The 16,856-nt window shown below is 44.0% G+C and overlaps 1 protein-coding gene across 5 annotated transcripts in view; it reads right to left on the bottom strand.

Annotated features, from left to right (window-relative positions):
- Nucleotides 1–1,427: 1,427 nt before the first annotated feature.
- Nucleotides 1,428–16,856, bottom strand: part of LOC135539640 (receptor-type tyrosine-protein phosphatase alpha-like) — a 49,657-nt gene continuing 34,228 nt past the window's right edge. For 3 of the 5 annotated variants that reach the window (XM_064965640.1, XM_064965642.1, XM_064965641.1), the window contains exons 9-23: nt 13,878–13,968; nt 13,430–13,506; nt 12,937–12,973; nt 12,536–12,633; nt 12,096–12,251; nt 11,654–11,820; nt 11,322–11,457; nt 10,788–10,934; nt 10,405–10,498; nt 10,175–10,251; nt 9,770–9,904; nt 9,235–9,360; nt 8,895–9,046; nt 8,615–8,750; nt 1,428–7,885 (exon numbers count right to left, since the gene is read on the bottom strand). In XM_064965640.1, coding sequence (XP_064821712.1) covers nt 7,811–7,885; nt 8,615–8,750; nt 8,895–9,046; nt 9,235–9,360; nt 9,770–9,904; nt 10,175–10,251; nt 10,405–10,498; nt 10,788–10,934; nt 11,322–11,457; nt 11,654–11,820; nt 12,096–12,251; nt 12,536–12,633; nt 12,937–12,973; nt 13,430–13,506; nt 13,878–13,968 — 1,704 coding nt within the window. In that variant the 3' untranslated portion in view covers nt 1,428–7,810. The remainder of the gene's footprint in view (nt 7,886–8,614; nt 8,751–8,894; nt 9,047–9,234; nt 9,361–9,769; nt 9,905–10,174; nt 10,252–10,404; nt 10,499–10,787; nt 10,935–11,321; nt 11,458–11,653; nt 11,821–12,095; nt 12,252–12,535; nt 12,634–12,936; nt 12,974–13,429; nt 13,507–13,877; nt 13,969–16,856) is intronic. The other 2 variants (XM_064965643.1, XM_064965645.1) reach the window with 2 other exon arrangements.

Raw genomic sequence — 16,856 nt, 5'->3', positions numbered from 1 at the left:
ACAAGGTCCTTTGCTGTTGTTCTGAGATTAGCACTTTTCACACCAAAGTAGGATCATCTCTTGAAGACAGAACGAGTCTCCTTCCTGAGCGGCATGACGGTTGCGTGGTCACATGTTTAAATTTGCGTACTATTGTTTGTACAGATGGTACCTTCAGGCGTTTGGAAATTGCTCCCATGGATGAACCAGACTTGTGGAGATATGCAATTTTTTTCTGAAGTCTTGGCTGATTTCTTTTGATTTTCCCCATGATGTCAAGCAAAGAGGCACTGAGTTTGAAGGTAGGCTTTGAAAGACATCAACAGGTATACCTCTAATTGACTCAAATGATGTCAGAAATCAAATCAAATCAGAAGCTTCTAAAGCCATGATATCATTTTGGGGAATTTTCCAAACTTTTTAAAGGCAGTCAATTTAGTGTATGTAAACTTCTGACCCACTGGAATTGTGATACAATTCACTGTAAGTGAAATAATCTGTCTGTAAACAATTGTTGTAAAAATGACGTGTCATGCACAAAGTTGATGTCCTATCTGACTTGTTTACAGACAGATTATTTCACTTATTTGTGGAGTGGTTGAAAAACAAGTTTTAATGTCTCCAACCTAAGTGCATGTCAACTATATATATATATATATATATAACACGTAAATATGTAAACTCAGCAAAAAAACGTCCTCTCCCTGTCAGCAAACCTAATGTGTAAATATTTGTTTGATATTTAGATTCAACAACTGAGACAAACTGAACAAGTTCCACAGACATGTGACTAACAGAAATTGAATAATGTATCCCTGAAGGGGTGGGGGGGGGGGGTCAAATTCAAAAGTAACAGTCAGTATTTGGTGTGGCCACCAGCTGCATTAAGTATTGCAGTGTATCTCCACATGTATTACACCAGATTTGCCAGTTCTTGCTGTGAGATGTTACCCCACTCTTCCACCAAGGCACCTGCAAATTCACTGACATTTCTGGGGGCACTAGCCCTCACCTTCCGATCCAACAATCTGCAGTCCTCATGCCTCCTTGCAGCATGCATAAGGCATTTTCACACAGATGAGCAGGGACCCTGGGTATCTTTATTTTGGTGTTTTCAGAGTCAGTAGAAAGGCCTCTTTAATGACCTAAGTTTTCATAACTGTGACCTTAATTGCCTACCGTCTGTAAGCTGTTAGTGTCTTAACGACCGTTCCACAGGTGCATGTTCATTAATTGTATATGGTTTATTGAACAAGCATGGGAAACAGTGTTTAAACCCTTTACAATGAAGATTTTTGGATTTTTACAAATTATCTTTGAAAGACAGGGTCCTGAGTTCATATACATATATGCGCATCCACGCACACACACACACACACTTAACTGAAATGACCACTGAACTGCAGTAACTATTGCAGACTGCACCAGATAATGCTGTGTAGTCAATAAACAATCTCAAGCACTTTATTTAGGTTTGAACAGTATCTTGCTTTGAAAGGCCATTTGGCATTATATAATTATATCATATATATAATTATATATACACATATATTCAAATTTTTGAATAACAAAAACACTATAAAATGAAACAAACGCAAATTAAAAATGATTTAAGACAATAATACAAATTAAAAATAGCCAAAACAAAAAACATCAAATACATTTGAAAATGGTCCCAGTACAGTTAATATAGATTCTTAAAAAAATGAGAAAATAAAAAGCAAGGCAGCAGACAGGAATGAAATATAAATAACCCTACATTATGTACAGAAGGGAGCGGGACAGTGACCGGTTATAAGGGAGACAAAACCGGCCCCAGGGGCAAAGAGAACGAGGCGGAGGCGGAAGGAGAAAGAGGATAGGAGTTAAGAGAGAGACAACTTTGGGCATCTCAAAAGGGGACAGCTAAATGGTCTCAGAGGAGAGACAGGTTTAGGGGTGGAGGAGAGACAGGTTTAGGGGTGGGGGAGAGACTGGTTGAAACCTATGAAGTCCCACTCCTCCAGTCTGTTTCACTATCGTTCACCGTCTCTGGAGAAAGGTGTGCCCTGTAACCGGGATATTCAAAATACTCTACTGGGGCATTGCGTCACATTTTCAATCTGCAGCTAGCAGACGGTATGGAACAAGGACCCAGACACGCTAGGCTGTCCTCTAATAACCAGTAAACTATGTGTTTGTGATTGCAGTAACTCAGGGCAATGTATTATACCAACTATATTTGGTTAGGTGGAGGACACAACGAGGGGCCATAAAGAAGGAATAGTCAAAAGGTCCAACACTTCAGTGACATGGAGTGAAGACGTAGCTGGAACACAAAACAATGGGTTTGAATTGGAATGGAACCCGGTGTTACAGCATGAAATGGAAAGGGGGAAACCTAGTCCGTTGTCCAACTAAATGTATTCAACTGAAATGGGTCTTCCACATTCAACCCAACCTCTCTGAATCCGAGAGGTGCAGAGGGCTGCCTTACAAATCGACATCCACGTCGTCGGTGCCAGGGGAAGTGGGTTAACTGCCTTGCTCCGGGGACAGAGCGACAGATTTTTACCTTGTCAGCCTGAAGCTGGTTGAGCATGAACAGAAGAATAAAAAAGGCCCTGATCTTGGTCTCAAGAGTTACAAAGCCAAGAGGCAGCTCGGGCTTTGTACACAGGTGCTTTGGGTCGACAGAGTTCTATACGATGGCTCAGAGATAGTGGGAAGGGGGCAAATATATGTACTAATCTGTAAGGTGATACTGGTTTACCAAGCTTCTATACACAAACACTCAACCAACTCACTGAGGGAGAGGTGCAGTCAACATTTACCATATAAAATCAACATGTGAGGCACTTTCCACTTGTGAAGCTTTAGGTCAACAGGGTTGGGGGTTGGCACAATGTCATTGGGAAAAGGGGATTATTACATTTGGCTAAACATTCAGACACAGCCAATGACAGACAGAACCATAGCGTGGAAGCAAGGTGGCTAGAACCGCAAACCTTCGGGCTCAAAAAAAAAGAAGAGTAAAACCCTCCCTCCTCGTGGAGCACACAAACACCCACCCTGATGACTAAAGATTCAACACACCCAAAACACCCATGAAGTAAAACAAAAATGTAACCAATTGTAACCCACGGGCACTTGGGTAGAACGGGGTCTGAAATGACGGTGACAGTTGAAGTGACTGGTCCAAATGAGACATCCAGTTTGAAGTTCTCTACCTAGCTATTTATGTCCCATGGTTTAACCTAGGTTTCCCAGTCAGAACTAGAGGCCTAACTAGAGGCCATAACCAGAGGCTTTTATAAGGCCTCTCCAATGTTGACATCAGGGTTGCAAAATTCCTCAAAAATGTCCCCCAAAAAAGTCTTGGGAGGATTTCTGGAATCAGAAGGGAATAAAGCAGCAAGGTAATCCTCCAAACTGGAATTCTTTTAAAACAGGATAATAAATCAACAACCCTAGTTGACATCAAGTAATTTCCTATCTAAAGGGCCATGTTACCCATCTGGCCATTGTATCATTGGTTCAGTCACATCAAGGGCTTTTGTTTTTGGTGCAACTAGCACAAGCTTTTTGAACAATCAACAATAACAACCCAACAATTTCTCAATAAATGGTGCTTTTTTTTTGTGCAGAATTTTTAGGGACTCTTGTCAAATTCAATGATCCGAACACATTGACAGAGTTGGATTGTGCTCCTTCCTTTCTGCTCTATAAAAATATATTTAAAAAAGGGAGAAGTCAAACCGATCTATTCCAACTTCTGAACAGTGGGGGTTGTGCGTGGTGCAAGCGTTTGTCTACACACTGCTGGCTATCCTAATGACAAAAACGATGCTGAACCTCTATGATGGGACAAATAGAGCCATCTGCATATAAGAGAATGAGTTTGGTATCGACTAGGCTTGGCAGATCTTCATGGCTCTCTAGCACACCTGTCAACTCCACAGACCATTGGAGAAACTAGGATCAAAATGGCGGCTAAAAACCTCAAAATCGGTTACACCCCATTCACTCATACCAGGGTTGACACCTTGGTTCATGGGAAGGGGGTGGGAATCATGACCTGCACTCTACACACTATTACTGTTTACTACAATCCTTTGGGGCCAATTGGTAGCTATGATTGGCTAATGGACCAGGGGCAATTCCATTTGCACTCAACCAACTAAGTAGACAAATTGAAATTCTATTCATACATTGAGAGAACATGTATGGGGAACCCGCCCCCTCCCCCCAACAACTGGCAATTTCAAGTAATTTCCTGAGTTGACTGAGATGAGATGGAATTGACCTCAAACTTGTTGCTAGCTAATTGACATCATTTATATTTCATTACAATCGCAACTAAAAGACGGCGGCCTCATCCACAAACCCAGAGCATGTGTTTCTAGCCAAGCTGCCCTTGTAGGTAGCCATTTTGAAATGAAAAAAAAAAAAAAAAAAAAATCACTGCAAACAATCCATGTCACATGTTTCAACAATAAAAGTAACAATGTAATCCTTTGGGGGAGTATCAAAGCAACAGCATTAAAGTATAAAACATTGCTCAGTATTAGTCATAAAAACACTAACAGCACAGTATTGAGGTGCCACAACAGATGGTGAAACGTTCTAAATGTTGCAGATAGAAATATATTGAATAGAGCTGACAAATCTCCATTACATATGACAAACAAACATGTTCTACACAACACATTTCTATCGGAACATTCTATAACATTTCATCATCCTGAACAGGCCCCAGTTGAAAAACAGACAAACACGTCTTCACATTTTGACACCATTTTCTCAAACAACCTATACCGAAAATAAATATCTGCAATGGAGTACAAGTAAATGGAATGATACGTAAATAATAGATCGGAAATTTCTTCGCCCAATCTAATTGTAAGCAATTAAATATATGAATACATGAGAATCTCCATGACATTACAAAATGATAGGAAATGCACAGTAATTGCGTGGTTAATTTATTTGACCCATAATCTATGTAGTTTTCTAAATGGAAATTATGAAATAATAATTGTATTATGGCAACAATCAGGCCTCCTACTCATTATCATTATGCATAGGCTATTTTGAATGCATTGTTGGCCTAATCTTCAACAGGCCCATTACATTTAAATATATTTGACGTTTGATATTCAATTTATTTTCGGTATGGGCAACTTCAAGTTCCACAAACGTTCTACACACACAGAATCCACTGTGACGGCAAGCATGTGCAGGTACACCTAAACTACATTGTTTTCTATGTCCTTGAACACAAGCGCAGCAAAGCCACAATGTCTTGGACCGTGTGTGAGAGATGTGGCTTGTGACGGCCTGGCTCGCAGATGGAGACACGCTCCTGGGAGGAAAAGTGGCACTTAGGTTTAGATCTGGGATCAGCTCGCCCTCCCCAAATCCTATGCTTAACTATGAATGGGGGAAACGCAAAACTGACCCAAGAACAGCATCTAGGTGCAACTTCACCCTTCATCTGAAGAGACTGTTTGGCACATGGCTCCCTTTTAAAAACACACATATACAGTGTGTTTGTGCCCTGAGAAATCATTGGCTGTGTGATGCTATGCTCTTGTGTAACAGTGGGTTTAGCTAATGCCATGGCTCCTTGCCCTCTGTGTGAACTGTGAACTTTGAACTCAAAGGAAAACTAGTGGAAAGAGTTTAGATCATGTGATTGGCTAGGCCAATTCTGGAAGTGCTCCTGGCCAGCTGTAACGTGTTCGTGTGTGTGTGTGTGTGTGTGTGCGTGCGTGTGCATATGCACAGATTAATTCCGATTGGCTGTGTAAATCCATTCCTCTAAGGAAGATCTATCAGCTTTTAGCTTCAGCCTGAATCAGATAAAGCCATCAACAACGTAAGTCTCAAGTCACTCAACCGCAAAAAAACAAAAGAGAACAAAGAAAACCCAAACACCATTTCCTCGACTCTCGATTTGACATACACCTCTAAAGAATACGATTTATATACAGTACCAGTCAGAAGTACGGACACACCTACTCATTCAAGGGTTTTTCTTGATTTTTACTATTTTCTATATTGTAGAAAAATAGTGAAACCATCAAAACTATGAAATAACACATATGGAATCATGTAGTAACCAAAAAAGTGTTTAACAAATCAAAATCTATTTCATATTTTAGATTCTTCAAAGTAGCCACCCTTTGCATTGACAGCTTTGCACACACCTGGCATTCTCTCAACCAGCTTCATGATGTAGTCACCTGGTATGCATTTCAATTAACAGGTGTGACATGTCAAGTTAATTTGTGGAATTTCTTTCCTTCTTAATGCATTTGAGCTAATCAGTTGTGTTGTGACAAGGTAAGTGGGGTATACAGAAGATAGCCCTATTTGATAAAAGACCAAGTCCATATCAGGACAAGAACAGCTAAAATAAGCAAAGAGAAATGACAGACAGGAAGGTCAGGAAAACCAGAACATTTCTAGAACTTTGAAAGTTTTCAAATGCAGTTGCAAAATCCATCAAGCGCTATGGTGAAACAGGCTCTCATGAAAGGAAAACCCAGTTACCTCTGCTGCAGAGGATATGTTTATTAGAGTTACAAGCCTCAGATTGCAGCAATAGTAAATGCTTCAGAGTTCATGTAACAGACACATCATAACATCAACTCTTCAGAGGAGACTGCATGAAATCAGGCCGTCATGGTCGAATTGCTGCAAAGAATCCACTACTAAAGGACACCAATAAGAAGAAGAGACTTGCTTGGGTCAAGAAACACGAGCAATGGACATTGGACCGGTGGAAATTTGTCCCTTGGTCTGAGAAGTCCAAAGTTGAGATTTTTGGCTCCAACCGCCGTGTCTTTGTGAGACGCAGAGTAGGTGAACGGATGATCTCTGCATGTATGGTTCCCACCATGAAGCATGGAGGAGGTGGTGTGATGGTGCTTTGCTGGTGACACTGTCAGTAATGTATTTAGTATACAAGGCACGTGTAACCAGCATTCTGCAGTGATACGCCATCTCATCTGGTTTGCGCTTAGTGAGTCCATCATTTTTTTTTCAACAGGACAATGACCTCACACACCTCCAGGCTATGTAAGGGCTATTTGACCAAGAATGAGAGTGATGGAGTGCTGCATCAGATGACCTGGCCTCCACAATCACTTGACCTCAACCCAATTGAGATGGTTTGGGAGGAGTTGGACCGCAGAGTGAAGGAAAAGCAGCCAACAAGTGCTCAGCATATGTGGGAACTCCTTCAAGACTGTTGGAAAAGCTTGATTTGTTTAACACTTTTTTGGTTACTACATGATTTCATGTGTTACTTCATAGTTTGTGACTTCACTATTATTCTACAATGTAGAAAATAGTACAAATAAAGAAAAACCCTTGAATGAGTAAGTGTGTCCAAACCTTTGACTGGCACGGTCTATGTACACACACATACCCATAAAACACATTATGTCACCCTAAAAATGCAGCCAAACTTAAACTTTGCCTAAAAACAAAACCCCCAAATGTGACAGGGTAAAGTACAGTATATGTACATTGGGTGGATTGGGGAGTGTCGATGTGGGGGGATAGATGTGGGGGGATAGATGTGGGGGGGGGGTAGGGACAAGGGGCCCGTATTAACAAGCTCAATATTACAAAATATTCAAGAAGGCATCTCTGATATTCACTCCCTCCGGTACACTGCAGCGCTGCACTTGGCTCCGTCACAAAACTTCCATTCCCTTTTCCTCTGTGCACGCAGGCTGCCCAGTCATCTAAGCCGTGAACAGTTTGTTTTCTTTCCGTCGGGTACGTGTGGGTTTGGTGTTTATGACTGTGTATGGATGTCCGTCCCCTGTGTGGGTCCCTACTTGAAGTTGGCGTAGTCAGAAAAGGCATCGATATACTCCTGGACCACTTTGTAGCAGAACTCGTACTGCTCCTAAAGACGAGAGAGAACATCCCAATGATGAGTAGAAAATATAAAGTACACAACCAAGATCAATTCATTTGCACAAACTGAATTGCAAAAGTCTTTGAAGTCGCCGAAAAAAAGTTGTTTCCAATGCCGTCTAAAAACAGCAGAGAAAAGGGCGGCAGGTAGCCTAGCGGTTAAGAGCATTGGGCCAGTAACCGAAAAATCTGCCGATTTGCCCTTGAGCAAGGCACTTAACGTCTGCTAAATGATTCAAAAGTAAACGAACTCAAGCACACACACAGACAATGTCTCATTTGGTGATGATCACCTATTAAGAAGAAATGGAGGGGAAAAAAATAAATGTGGACAATAAATGTGGAGTTTCTAACTAGCTGAGCCAAGAGCTCGTTGAGGAGTTTACGCTAGCTTACTTGTGTTCACATGTTGTTGGTATGCTAGACACTAAGCAGCACCATTTTCACAATACTTTCCACATTATTCACACGAGGTGACATTTAGCACGAGTTAACCATAATAATAAAAAAGACAGGAAGGCATATTACTGAATGCCAGTTCCTAAGCTTGCAACTCCTAAATGCATCCCATGCAGTGAACAGTTGGCCAAACCCATTTTTAAAAGTACATCATTAAAGGTGTATAATTACATTGCGCAGCAGATTATAATGAGCTTTACAGTATATATATAATTTTTCTCTTTTTGTGTGATAAATTATGTCCATAGTGTGTCCTCACCAGTGTCTGCACCATGTGGGGCCTCTGCAGCCGGAGGCTCTTGACAGTCTGAAAGACATCCAGGATGGCCTCAGCCTTCACCCGCTCCAGGACCGTGCTCAGGGCACAGAAGGTCCCCGTCCGCCCCGCGCCCGCACTGACAACACACAGAGATAAACCAAAGTTAGACGCAAGCGCACCCACAACAATAAATGGCAAATGCTACAGAGTTGGATGTTAGGTTACACATTTCTGTAAAGGTATTGACTCGAACATTGTTAGAACGTTAGCTGAAGGTTACCTGCAGTGGACAGTGATGGGGTGGTTGCCAGATTGTTGCTGCTGCTTCTGGACCGCGGCGATGATGTTGATCATCCCCTTTCCGTCGCTGGGGATGCCCACCTCCGGCCAGCCATGAAAATGGAATTGCCTCACCGCACGAGCCTTGTTCTCCTAAAGAGAGCGAGCGAGTAAGAGAGAGAGTGTAAGGGAGACACACCCACACTCTGAAGACACACAGATGTGACTGAATTCAGTTGACCTTGGCAAAGGGTGTGTGTGCAGATGGTGTTTTGAATGAGTTGTGTTGACTACTAGAGTTCTTTTGGGGGGGGTGTGTTCGATGTAGCCTCTGTCCTCACCCGGTTGTTGGTAACCAGGAGGTCTCTAACAGTGTAGCTCTCACTCTCCTCCTCCCTCTTCAGCTCGATGGAGAGGTCACCACACACCATCACCCCATCACTGGGCCAATACTGAGCACACTTTTCCTACAGAAAGACAGCAGGAGATGGAGAGGGAGCGGGAGATGGAGAGAGAAAGGCAGAGAGAGAAAGGCAGAGAGAGAGAGAGAGAGAAAGGCAGAGAGAGAGAGAGAGAAAGGCAGAGAGAGAGAGAGAGAAAGGCAGAGAGAGAGAGAAAGAGAAAGGCAGAGAGAGAGAGAAAGGCAGAGAGAGCCGGAGGAAAAAGAGACAAAGTATGTGAAGCGCAGTCGTTTCCCAGGCTCATGGCACTGTGCATTCAGCTCCAGGAAGTAGTTAAACTAGCAGAGAACGATCCTCTAATGACAAGACAGAACCGGGAAACGGACCAATAAGAGGACTTTCCCCTTCCAATAATTGTTCTCTCTACTTCTGGCATGGCATGACTGGGCTGAGTAAAAGGTCCATCTCTCCATACCTGTCCTCTCTCCTCCAGCTCAGTGAGCATGACTATGGAGCAGCTCCTCCACTCCCAGATCATCCTCCAGAAGTCTTCGATGGTGTGCTGTAGCGGGCCCTGACTGGCCATGTACGAGTCCTTCTGACGGTAGCCCTGGACCAGACACACAGGTCAGCTCGGACACACGAAACTACACACACACCTCCACAACAACCATTGTAGGAGCCATTTCGGCCTTTATCAGTTGTGTAACCTTCCCAGACTCTCGCCAATGTTCTCTACCTCCACGATCATTTCAAGACAGGCTTATCCTTACATTCAACCTACATGTGAATAGTTACTTGTATTGGCGCTAAAGTTCTGTTAATTTGTCTAATTTTCAAAACCATCAAAACCTGTAACGCAGTACGACTGTCTACTCACATCAATGAAGGAAGCGTTGACATAATCCGTGCTCTCCTCCCCTCTCTTGACTGGATTGATCACTCTGTTGAACTCGTCTACAAAACACCCACAAACAGAGTTCTGTGACCGACTTTAACATTTGACTGCAGTAATCTGCTACGCTAAAGCCTAGGCATTAGCTCGGGGAGCTAACACAAGTCTTCAGGTCTCAGGCGAGGTATCTGGAACAGTAGAAGCCGTCAACTCACATGGGATGATCTGGAGAACTCGGTTCTTCTTCATGTTTGCCGGCAGGTTGCCCGTCCTCATCTTGTCATTCTGGATTTTGATGGAGGTCAGCTTCTGTGTGGGGAGACAAAACCAGAGGCTTAGCATTCAGAGACTCTGGAAAAAAAGGGGAAAAATGCTCTCAAGACAACTGCCACTGCAACAGTTTAAACTTTAATCATATTCTTAGTGCACAACGTAGTAAAACATTTTGCAACATCAAACAAAAACGGCCATCAATTTTCTTCCAATTTTCTTTGAGTCAAATAGATGTGCTATGGTCAAATCCTTTTAAAACACTTGTAGCGCTTGATTTAGTTTGCACTTTTGGGACTATTCCATTACACCAGACAAACAAAATCACCTTGAACTCTGCTTCCATGCCCCCACAGCCGGCGGCGGAGGGGGCGTAGAGCTTGGCCAGGTGGGACTCCAGGGAGGTCACCTCCAGCTCTGTGTCTCCGTACAGGTAGTGCTCCAGCATGGCCTGGAAGATGAACACGTATTGCATCTGTGGGGAGAAGGAAGAGGGTGAAGTAGAGAGAGAGGGACGAGAGCGCGAAATCCTTAGACTTTTAGTATACTTGCGATGCTCATACTATACATCCACAAGAGGTGTCAGCAGAGAACACAACAATAACAGGTAATACCCACACACTCAAAGCTCCCAATTTGAGACTTGAGTGGAAACCTGTTTATATAATTCATACATTATAATGATGTGAGTGTGTGGTCTTTATTCAAGTCAGGGTAACGTTGTGGTCTTACTCAAGTCAGGATAATGTTGTGGGGTCTTGTTCAAGTCAGGGTAATGTTGTGGTCTTATTCAAGTCAAGGTAATAATGTTATGTTGTAATCTTATTGCAGTCTAGGTAATGTTGTGGTCACAACAACTTACGTCGGTCTGGACCATTTGGCAGCGCTGGGCTCTGATGCGCGTGACGAAGCCAAAGACGTCCACCTTCCTCTCGGTGTTCATCATATCCAACATGGCATCTATCACTATGAAGGTACCCGTCCTCCCCACCCCCGCACTGATACACAGTCCGACACACACAGGTAGAGAGAGAAAGCGCGAGTCAGAAACTAACAAACAGAAAGCTACTTTGTAGTGTGTAACTGAACCTGGGTAGTGTTAGCCCACTCAGCTTAAACCTAGGCATTAGCTTGGCATCAGTGAACCACCTCGGCTGCCACCAATAAGACACAAACACACACACACACACTGACCTGCAGTGGACCACGATGGGGCCGGAGTACTGGGGGTTGCAGGTCTTGACCTTCTTGAGGAACTTAAGCATGCCGATGGGTGTGAAGGGAACGCCAAAGTCTGGCCAGCTGGTGAAGTGGAACTGGGTCACCAGCCGCTGGGGCTTCTTACCCCCCACATCCCCCACCTAGAGAGAGGGGTGGGGGGTGACAGAGACACCTTTAGTATAACTGTTTTGAAGTATCATACAACCTTAGTGCCATCTTCACCTTAACCTTTACCTCGCTCACATTTTAGAGACCTGCTAAGTGTGTTGTTCATTAGAGAATGCTTGGTGTCTGTAGGGCATGGGTTTGATAGATGGTGTGGTGAGAGGAGCCAGGAGAAAATAGGATAAATGAGGGAGGGAAGAGAAGCGTACCTGTGGATACAGAGGTGAGAAGAGGGGGACGCCAGGGTTACCTGTTGGATGCAGAACTTGCGGATGGTGTAGTCCACCAGCACCATCATGTCTTCCACAGAGACCCGGATGTTGCCGTAGGTCCAGCAGCCCTGGTCAGGCCAGTACTGGGCACACTTACACTGAGACACACAGAGAGATTGCCGCTGTATGGATTTCTTTCAAATGAAAAGAAACAAACACTCATAGTTGTACACTCATACGTTCACGTTGGAAATTTGACATGCTGAACATACCCCATCATCTTCATATGGCCTCTACTAAGAAAGACCGAGCCGGGGTCTTTTCAGGAGGGTGCAAGTTTACAGAACGGTTCAGATCCAAATACATTTCATAGAACATATATTATAAATGCCTTTAAAGTGTTAAAATAGCCAACGTTCTGAACGTTTCACCTTCCTGAACACACCCCAGTTCTCAACCCACCCCCTTCTTTCCCTACCTCTTTTCTCTCCTTCAGGTTGGTCACCATCACGATGGTGGCGGTGTTCTGTTCCCAGATCATTCTCCAAAAGTCGTTTACCGTCTCCTCCTTTGGCCCTGGAAGAGACAGAAGAGATATATTATCATCATCACTGATTAAATACAAAACCTGTACGTTTGATTTGGCAATGTAATATGTCGTCATATTACGATGCCAATAAAGCTCATCGGATTGAATGGAACCGAGAGACAGGGTGCTTTAAACCGGGGCCTGCGTCCCATACGGAACACTATTCCCTATTTGGTGCACTACGTAGTGAATAGGATGCAATGACTCTGGTGCAAACGTAGGGCACTAAATTGGGAATAGGGTGCATTACATGAGCCTATCCCAGCGGGTAGCTAGAATAGCCACCTTACCTTGAGCTGCAATGAACTTGTTCTTCTCTTGGTAACCCTGAGAACAAGAGGACGGCAGAAAAGAAAAAGGGTTGAGAAAAAAAAACGGTTTTGTTTGAACGCTGAATCCGTTTACTGACCATGTCTTGCATCGTTAAGTAAAGTTCTGATGTCTCATCCGCGTTTCTCTACTTCCTGATGTATTGATGCCGTTTCAAAACGTCATGCGCACCGAGAGTGAGACATGCGTTCTACAAATGAAATTGTATTTCTATAAAAAGAGAGAGCAAAGGAGAGCGACACAGGAGGGACGGCGAGAGAGCAAGAGTGATGAATATGTCACCATTCTAACGCAACCTTTTATCGATCCGTTTAAACTTTATTTATCCAGGGAGTCCCATGGAGGTCAAAAGACCTCTCTGACATGGGAGAACTGGCCAAGGGGTAGCTCAATATAAACAAATATAAAAAACACATCTTGTCATCGATGTCCATGGCTTTTGGCGTCACTCACGTTGATGAAGGACGCATTGATGAAGTCAGAGTCTGGAACTCCCTCTAGAGACGACAGATGCACCCTGGAGTGGTCATCTGAAATACACACAAACAGAACCTTGATCAGATGAACGGCAAGCCTGTCTTTTATAAAGCTGCCACTTGTAACATTTACATAATAGCGCCAAAATGTCAAATACATGCCGATCGAAGCCAGGGAATTAGAAATCCACGAGAGTAAAACATACTTTGTAGAGCACCGCTCGATGCTGCCAATTAGCTCTTTTACAGAGACTAGCCGGGTCGAGCTGTTGCTGTATACAAATTCCTGAATTACGATTCCTCTTGTTCGCAACGTTGACAATGTATTTCCAACGGATGTTTTTTGGATAAGGTAACAAGCAGTTCTATGCCATGCTAGCTATTTCTAAACAGAATTGGGATTTAGCTCTGCGTTGGGGACTCACATGGCAGGATGTTGACGTATCGGTTCTTCTCCTTGTTCTCCTCCTTAGAGGCCGCATCGCATGATGCCTGGATGGGACACACCGGCAGCGCCTGGACACACAGACAGGTAACAAATATTTGAGATGAATGCCCTGTAATGCATGTTCCTATCAGTGTCTCCCTAGAGTGATATTCTTCTTTGCAATTCCACAAAAAGCAAATAAGGAAAGGAAGTTAAGGGTATTCGGTGTTATTGGGACACAGCTTATAGGCTCTGTGTAGGGGAGTATACCACTCCAAATCAGTAGCTAGTCCCACGCAGAGCGTTCTAGTTGCAAATTCTACCCACCTATTGTCCTGACAGGGCCATAGATGACTGTAATGTGTGTAAGGCGTGTGTGTGTGCGTGCATGTGAGAGTATGCCCAGACGGCATCCCCAGCCGCGCCCTCAGAGCATGCGCAGACCAGCTGGCTGGTGTGTTTACGGACATATTCAATCAATCCCTATCCCAGTCTGCTGTTCCCACATGCTTCAAGAGGGCCACCATTGTTCCTGTTCCCAAGAAAGCTAAGGTAACTGAGCTAAACGACTACCGCCCCGTAGCACTCACTTCCGTCATCATGAAGTGCTTTGAGAGACTAGTCAAGGACCATATCACCTCCACCCTACCTGACACCCTAGACCCACTCCAATTTGCTTACCGCCCAAATAGGTCCACAGACGATGCAATCTCAACCACACTGCACACTGCCCTAACCCATCTGGACAAGAGGATTACCTATGTGACAATGCTGTTCATCGACTACAGCTCGGCATTCAACACCATAGTACCCTCCAAGCTCGCCATCAAGCTCGAGACCCTGGGTCTCGACCCCGCCCTGTGCAACTGGGTACTGGACTTACTGACAGGCCGCCTCCAGGTGGTGAGGGTAGGCAACAACATCTCCACCTCGCTGATCCTCAACACTGGGGCCCCACAAGGGTGCGTTCTGAGCCCTCTCCTGCACTCCCTGTTCACCCACGACTGCGTGGCCATGCACGCCTCCAACTCAATCATCAAGTTTGCGGACGACACAACAGTGGTAGGCTTGATTACCAACAACGACGAGACGGCCTACAGGGAGGTGGTGAGGGCCCTCGGAGTGTGGTGTCAGGAAAATAACCTCACACTCAACGTCAACAAAACGAAGGAGATGTTTGTGGACTTCAGGAAACAGCAGAGGGAACACCCCCCTATCCACATCGATGGAACAGTAGTGGAGAGGGTAGTAAGTTTTAAGTTCCTCGGCATACACATCACAGACAAACAATTGGTCCACCCACACAGACAGCATCGTGTAGAAGGCACAGCAGCGCCTCTTCAACCTCAGGAGGCTGAAGAAATTCAGCTTGTCACCAAAAGCACACAAACTTCTACAGATGCACAATCGAGAGCATCCTGGCGGGCTGTATCAGCGCCTGGTACGGCAACTGCTCCGCCCACAACGGTAAGGCTCTCCAGAGGGTAGTGAGGTCTGCACAACGCATCACCGGGGGTAAACTACCTGTCCTCCAGGACACCTATACCACCCGATGTTACAGGAAGGCCATAAAGATCACCAAGGACAACAACCACCCGAGCCATTGCCTGTTCACCCCGCTATCATCCAGAAGGCGAGGTCAGTACAGGTGCATCAAAGCTGGGACCGAGAGACTGAAAAACAGCTTCTATCTCAAGGCCATCAGACTGTTAAACAGCCACCACTAACATTGAGCGGCTGCTGCCAACACACTGACTCAACTCGAGCCACTTTAATAATGGAAATGGATGGGAAATTATGTAAAATATATCACTAGCCACTTTAAACAATGCTACCTAATATGTTTACATACCCTACATTATTCATCTCATATGTATACGTATATACACTGTACTATATATCATCTACTGCATCTTTATGTGATACATGTATCACTAGCCACTTTAACTATGCCACTTTGTTTACATACTCATCTCATATGTATATACTGTACTGTCGGAACTAGAAGCACAAGCATTTCGCTACACTCGCATTAACATCTGCTAACCATGTGTATGTGACAAATACAATTTGATTTGATTTGGGATTTGAGATATATATATAGTACCAGTCAAAAGTTTGTACACACCTATTCAATTAAGTTTAAAATTTTATTGACTATTTTCTACATTATAGAATAATAGTGTAGACATCAGAACTATGAAATAACACATACGGAATCATGTAGTAACCCAAAAAAATGGTTTAACGAGAAAAATATATATATTTGAGATTCTTCAAAGTAGCCACCCTTTTCCTTCATGACAGCTTTGCACATTCTTGGCATTCTCTCAACTTGCTTCACCTGGAATGCTTTTCTAACAGTCTTGAAGGAGTTCCCACATATGCTGAGCGCTTGTTGGCTGCTTTTTCTTCACTCTGCGGTACACCACATCCCAAACCATCACAATTGGGTTGAGGTCGGGTGATTGTGGAGTCCAGGTCATCTGACAGAGCACTCAATCACTCTCATTCTTGTTCAAATAGCCCTTACACAGCCTGGTGGTGTGTTTTGGGTCATTGTCCTATTGAAAATCAAATGAAATTTCCACTAAGCGCAAACCAGATGGGATGGCATATCGCTGCAGAATGATGTGGTAGCCATGCTGGTTAAGTGTGCTTCGAATTCTAAATAAATCACTGACAGTGTCACCAGCAAAGCACCATCACACCTTCTCCTCCATGCTTCACGGTGGGAACAAAACATTCGGAGATCATCTGTTCACCTACCCTGCGTCACAAAGACACGGCGGGCCGGAACAAAAAAAAATATCTAAAATTTGGACTCATCAGACCAAAGGACAGATTTCCACCAATCGAATGTCCATTGCTTGTGTTTCTCAGCCCAATCAAGTCTCTTCTTATTATTGGTGTCCTTTAGTAGTGGTTTCTTTGCAGCAATTCGACCATGAAGGCCTGATTCACGCAGTCTCATCTA

Source organism: Oncorhynchus masou, chromosome 5, assembly GCF_036934945.1.
Source record: "Oncorhynchus masou masou isolate Uvic2021 chromosome 5, UVic_Omas_1.1, whole genome shotgun sequence".
Classification (NCBI taxonomy): domain Eukaryota; kingdom Metazoa; phylum Chordata; class Actinopteri; order Salmoniformes; family Salmonidae; genus Oncorhynchus; species Oncorhynchus masou.
This window is presented reverse-complemented; position numbering and strand designations above follow the sequence as displayed.